Here is a 7,081-nt window from a genome sequence, read left to right as displayed (position 1 = left end):
GAAAGATTAGCCATCTATGTCATTGCCTATATACTTATGGCAAGAGGAGGAAATTATGCAAAAGCAACCACTAAACTGCTGAAAGCTCTAAAAGAAAATAGGTTTAATCATTTAGATTGTCCCTATTTTTGTAGGTTTTTCTCAATTAGGTCCCAATATTTTAAAACGTCTCAATTTAGTCCCTATTTATGCAAAATTGATTCAATTAAGGGCTTCCCGTTAAGTTTGATGGATGGCATTAAAATTGGGTGTGTGTGGCATCCAGGGTTCGTTGAGGTGGCACTGTGTTCTGAGGTGAGTTGGCTTTATTTTTTTTTTAATAAAATTTGATTGCAAAAATTTAAAATGTGGTAATAAAACGCAACGTTTTATTAATTCAAGTCTAGAAAATGAAAACGTGCGTTTTACTTGTAGAAGTTTATAGAAGATTGTTAATTTTTTGTCTTTGTGCTAAATTGGGGATTTTGGGAAAGTAGGGTTTGTCGCGACCAAAGAAATTGAGTGTTTGCTCCAGTGGGTGAAAGTTCGAGGTCTGAAATCAGTGAAATTAGGAAGGTTTTGGATTGATTTGTCAGTTTGGAATCGGTGAAATCAGGAAGGTTGAGGCGGTGGATCACGTGGTCAGCAGTGGGTGAAAGTTCGAGGTCAGGCGTTGAGGTTAGTAAAATGTGGTTTCATTTTTGAGTGGCGAATATTAAATTGTGTTGCATAGCATAGTATATCTTGTTTCATTTTTGAGTGGAATGTGGTCCCCCAATATTAAATTGTGTTGCATAGCATAGTATNTGTGTTGCATAGCATAGTATATCTTGTTTCATTTTTGAGTGGAATGTGGTCCCCCAATATTAAATTGTGTTGCATAGCATAGTATATCTTGTTTCGTTTTTGAGTGCATTGTGGTCCCCTAGATGGCATATTAAAAAGTTGTTGTATTGTCTTTTTCAGTGGGTTGTGGTTTGCATGTTACTAAATGTTGTTGTCCTCGCTTTTTTTATTGCTTTTTAGGTTAAATATAACTTAGTTTTGTACGATATGGAGGGCAATTTCGAAGTTGTTATCCACCATGGTGGACAGTTTATAAAAGAAGGGAAACTTACGTATGAGGGGGAGAGTATAACTTATTCCTTTGACCCTGACGTGTGGAGTTATTTCATTGTAGTGAGTGTAGTCAAAGGTCTAGGTTATGATGGGTTTAAGGAGTTGTGGTACTGCGTAGGTGGTGGTTCTGTTTTAGAGAATAGGTTGGAGCCTTTGTTGGATGACAAAGGAGCCATGCATATGATAACATTAGCTAGGCTTAATGGTCAGGTGCATCTTTTTGTTGAGCACATAGTTTCTAAACCTGAGGTGATACATATGTTAGAATATGTTAATGAGAATACAGGTGGGGGTGAAAGTCAATGTGAGGTGTCTGGCAATGAAGGTGAGAGAGGTCATGATGTTGTTGAAGATGAAATTCAGTGTGAAGGGAAAGTTACTGATGATGTTAATGATGAAGGTAATGAAGTTGTTGAAGGGGAAATTACGTGTGAAGGGGTTGTTAATGAGGATGTTAATGATGTTGTTAATGATGTTGTTGAAGGGGAAATTGAGTGTGAAGGGTCTGCTAATGATGATCTTAATGATGTGGGTAATGATGTTGTTGAAGGGGAAATTGAGTNTAATGATGTTGTTGAAGGGGAAATTGAGTGTGAAGGGTCTGCTAATGATGATCTTAATGATGTGGGTAATGATGTTGTTGAAGGGGAAATTGAGTGTGAAGGGGCTGCTAATGATGTTGTTGAAGATGATGTTGATGGTAATGCTGCCAATGATTTTATGAATGTTTGGTTGATGTGCACATTGAATGTGATATAGAAGAGGAAGTCGGAGATGTAGTTGGTAATGTTGAAGTTGATGTGCAATCTGATGTGCAAGCTGATGTGCAATTAGATGTGGAAAGTCATGTGCAATCTGATGGACCATCATGGGCTGAGATTTCTGATACTGATGTTGATGATAGCATAACTAGTGATAAGAATAGAGGATTGTCTGATGATGAATGGGAGTCCGAGGAGTTAAACAGTGGAATGGAAAGTGATGGCGAAGATGAAGAAGAGGAGGGTTGTGGGAAGTTTGTAACCTTCTCTATGCCTAAGACAATGGTAGACTATAAATGGGTTGTGGGGACTTATTTTGCTGAGAAGCAAGACTTTGTGGATGCAATAAAAACGTATGCAGTACAAAATGGCAGAAATATTAAATATCTTAAAAATGATAAGAAGAGAATAAGAGTCAAATGTATGGGTGGTAAAGGAGAATGCCCTTGGATGGCATATTGTGGATATATGCAAGCAGTTAAAACTTGCAACTTAGGACTGTTGTTGATAACCATAGATGTAGTAGGGAGCACAAAGTAAGATTACTTAATGCAAAATGGTTGAGTAAGAGGTTGGAAAAAACAGTTAGAGAAAATCCCAGTGTGAAGGGAGTGCAAATTCGTGAAAAGATAAATAGGAAGTGGAATGTTGGGGTATCGAGATGCATGGCTTATAGAGCAAAGGCCAATTATTGGACTTGATGGTGCGTTTTTGAAAGGAAGATATGGTGGTGAATTATTAACTGCTGTTGGTAGAGATGCAAATGATCAAATGTTACCTCTAGCTTATGTCGTGGTGGAGGTAGAAAACAAGGATACGTGGAAATGGTTTCTTGAACTTGTTGTTGAAGATCTTGGTGGGGAGGAAGTGAGTTCATCATTTACATTGATGTNGGATCNGCAAAAGGTAATGCACATGTCCATTTCTACATTAATGTTGTTCACATCAAATTTCTAACAACAATCTATGAAACAGGGACTACTGCAAGCTATACAAGAAGTGGTGCCTCGAGTTGATCAANGTTTCTGTGTTAGGCACCTATACGCTAATTTTAGAAAGAAATTCCCTGGAAAACAACTTAAGCGTTTGATGTGGAAGGCAGCATCAACAACTCAACCACAAGCATGGGAATCAGAAATGAGAAATATTAAACAAATAAATGATGAAGCCTATAAATACTTGATGAAAATTCCTCCCAGGTTTTTATCCATATTTGTATTGTTTAATTTTTTTACATAGATATGTGTCTTAAATGTGAATGATGTTGGTAACATGTAGACACTGGTCACGTTCAAGATTTAGCACCGTACCTCGATGTGATACGTTGGTCAACAACATGTCTGAGGCTTTCAATAGTGTTTTACTGCATACAAGGACGAAACCAACCATAAGCATGTTGGAGGACATTCGCATATACTTGATGAAGAGATGGGCAACTAACAGGAGTAAAATACAATCATTTTCTGGGGACATTTGTCCTAAAATCAAAACTAGGCTAAACAAGGAGTCTCTGTTAACTAAACACTGGATTCCATGGTAACCTTTACTCAATTTATTGCATGATTTCCAATGTCATCTAATTGTTGTATTCATTATTAATTTTGTTTTTCATAATTTACAGCTGGTCAGGACAGAAGCTTTTTGAAGTGCGCCATGTCTCCCAAGCTGGTGACAAGTTTGTTGTCAATTTAGATGAACATTCGTGTACATGCAGGAAGTGGGCTATCAGTGGCGTACCATGTTGCCACTCTTTGAGTGCTATTAAATTCCTAAATCTACAACCAGAGGAATTCATACCATGCTACTTTAGGAAGACAACATATGAAGAAACTTACAATCCAATTGTGTATCCAATTAATGGTCAGAACATGTGGGAGATTACCCCATATGTTGATGTGTTGCCTCCACAAAAAAGATAATGCCTGGGAGACCAAAGAAGAAGAGAAGGTTGGAGCAATGGGAGTTGGTGAAGGACGATAACAAAATGACAAAGGGTGGTATAAAGAAAAGATGTGGAATATGCAAGCAACTGGGCCACAACAGAACTTCTTGCACCCAGTCAACTGAACCAATGATGCCGTCAACAAATGAAGATGAAGCTGCCTTATAAGTCATGTCTAATGTTTTTTTAAGTAGAGTCTTATTAGTGGAAACTCTTATGAAGTAGAGTCTTATTAAGTGCAAATTGTATTTTGTTAGTGGAAACTCTTATGAAGTGCTTAACTTCCTTTTGGACAGATGTATTTTGTTTGTCAACTTTCAATGATTAATGTTGATGATTCTATGCATATTACTGAATCTGGAAAAGAGCATTCCAGTTGTGCATATTACTGATTCTATGCAATTTTACAAATTCTGATGCAGATTTCTAGCCAATTTTGCTGCATAATTGGCAACTCCACATATCATTTGGAGTTTTACTGAATTTTTGTGCATTGTAACTGTTGCTGCAAGTGTATTTAACCATTTGAAACTTGTATCAGATGTTGTTTTGGTCAATCCTCATTAAATCTGCCAAATCATAGTTTGACTTGCCACTTTTGTTTGAAACTTGGAACTCAACTAGTCATATTTTGCTATGGCACTTTTCTTTGCTGTTTGAGTGCTTGCACACATCTATTATGATCATATAAACTTGCTTTAGCTATCAATTGATCATTTAAACCATTGCCACTCATTATCACCAATTTTAACTATTCAATTTGGTTGAAAATTGCAAGTGAACCAGTGACTTTATCAGGTGTTCATTGTCTTTGTTGTTTCAGCATTTAAACATGTCTCGTTACATGATATAAACTTGCTAGAAACCTCAATTGAACCTTAGGCACACTGCCATCCAAGTTGACCACTCCAATTCATTGACTTTTCATTTTAAAGTGCAGTTTTATCCTCTTTTCCTGCATAATTGTTTCAGTGATTTGATGCTGCCAATTATTAGAGTGCAATTTTAACATTTCTGCAAGTGTAATTGGTCATTTGCAACATGTATGCACTGTTCATTTGGTCCATTTTAAGTCAATGTGCAAAATCACTTCCTAAACCATCAAATTTGCTTTAATTTAGAAGTGAACTAGCCAATTTCTGCTACAGTGTGTTTCTTGGTTGTTTGAGTGTTTACACACCTTCAAAATATGCATACAAAGTTGCTCAAACCATCACATTAAGTGTTCAAACGTGTCTCTGCAAAATAGCCATTCAAACCATGACTTTTTCATCACTTTTTGTGGTAAAAGTGCAGAATTTTTATATTGCTTGCTTGTTATGATTGCTGCATCATATTTAATCAAAATTTGGTAGCAAAAGCTTGGTTCAAGTGCTTAAAACATAAGTCCACGACTCAAATCAACAAAAGATTGAATTGCAAGAAGCTGTGTGAACCAATGCCAAACAAAAAAATTTAAACATCTGATGCACATTTGATAGCAACTCTCTTAGGAAATTCATCAAACACTTTTGCCTATTTCAAGTTTGGTTTCGAATTGGCTATAGTTGCACCTCATATATGTTTTTTGTGTTTTAAATTCATCCTAGAGCCTCTCCTAAGTTCATTTTGCGTGCCACCTCTCATTGCAAGCCTTTAATTTCTTGCTTTACATTGTTTGGAAATTCTGCACACAACCTGTTTGCTGAAATGTCACAGTGCAGTCTGGTTTAGCACACTAAAATCTGGTGCAGTGAACATTTTTAGCTAACTGTTTTGTGGCTGTTTGCTTGGCTGTTTCAGAAATTAAATAATTTCAGAGTTTAAACACACTCAAAATCATAAATTAAAGTTGCTTGAACTATTAGTTGTGACTTTGAAACACTTCTACATGAAGTATCCTATTCTTCAAAACAACTCTCATCTTCATTAAAATGGAATCAAGGTACAACAGAGGTACAATAGATTATCCCAGTCTTGTCATCATTGAAACTAAAACTATGTTCGTTACACATAAAACACCAACCAAAATTATCAACAACTTCATCCACTTTTCAACAGTAAACACACACTTGTCTAACTTAAGTAAAATTTTCCTACAACTATCCAACTCTTCACAGTTCACCATACTTTGTTTCATTCCTTCACTCTTCAAGCACGCCTCCATTTCCTGTTCTGCAACATCACTGCACCATTTAAAGAAGTTGCAACTCTCATCTTCACCACCAATCTGTAAACACACAAATGTAAAGGTACTCTCATAAACCACGATTCTTGATAGTTTTAGCTGAAATGAATATACCTTATACTTCGAGCATCCCCAAAATTTCTTCCNACGATTCTTGATAGTTTTAGCAGTTCTCAACACACATCTCACTCCACAATGGCAAATGGGTGAACAAATATTAGGATTCTCCTTCCGCCACACATTGCAGCTCGACGAACAACAAGAATGGTCCTTCGACATCGTCTTCGAACAACTTCGCCTTCAGCAACAACCTGCACAAAAACAATTTAGGGTGATTAAATCATCTTCGTCAAGCACCAAGCTGCACAACCTCGACAAGCTCCACCAACACCAACCTCGCTTTCGTCAAACACACCTATTCTCCTCTTCCAATTTAGGGTTTTAAATCCTTTCTCAGTTCCAGATTTCCCCCAATTTCCACTTTCTTCTGAAAACTTCTACAATTAAAACGCACGTTTTCATTTTACAGAGTTGAATTAATAAAACGTTGCATTTTATTACCACGTTTTAAATTTTTGCAATCAAATTTTATTAAAAAATATATTAAAGCCAACTCACCTCAGAACACAGTGTCACCTCAGCAAACCCTAGATGCCACACACACCCAACTTTAACGCCGTCCATCAAAGTTAACGGGAAGCACTTAATTGATTCAATTTTGCAAAAACAGGGACTAGATTGAGACGTTTTAAAATACTGGGACCTAATTGAGAAAACTCAACATAAACAGGGACAATTTAAATGATTAAACCAAGAAAATATTCAGGTGGATTGGCCAGCATGCTGAAAGTGACCAAGTCAGAATCTTGAAAAATACCCTATTGTGTTTTTATCTCAAAAGTACTAATTCACTATGGTGTGGAATGCATTGGTGAATCAAGTGAACAGTATCAAAGAACATGTCGCGTTGACAGGACTGCTCTTCACTTAATGTACATGGTAAAAACATTTGAAGGATGGACATAAAAAAATAAAACTTTGAGAAACAAGAAGTATGCATCTTCTTCTCAAATGAATCAATACAGGGCGAGAAATGAATTTGAAAGGATTGTT

General features: G+C 36.6%; 1 protein-coding gene across 1 annotated transcript; it reads left to right on the top strand.

The window, feature by feature from the left end:
- Window positions 1-2,504: 2,504 nt before the first annotated feature.
- On the top strand, window positions 2,505-3,778 carry LOC106779322. Its single transcript, XM_014667412.1, has 4 exons — window positions 2,505-2,765; window positions 2,835-3,058; window positions 3,138-3,395; window positions 3,481-3,778. The coding sequence occupies exons 1-4, from the start codon at window positions 2,505-2,507 to the stop codon at window positions 3,776-3,778; spliced, it is 1,041 nt and encodes a 346-aa protein (XP_014522898.1).
- Window positions 3,779-7,081: the final 3,303 nt, after the last annotated feature.

This window comes from Vigna radiata, unplaced genomic scaffold (genome assembly GCF_000741045.1).
Source record: "Vigna radiata var. radiata cultivar VC1973A unplaced genomic scaffold, Vradiata_ver6 scaffold_195, whole genome shotgun sequence".
NCBI classification, from domain to species: Eukaryota; Viridiplantae; Streptophyta; class Magnoliopsida; order Fabales; family Fabaceae; genus Vigna; species Vigna radiata.
Note: the sequence above shows the minus strand (reverse complement) of the source record. Positions and strands in the feature narration are given on the sequence as shown.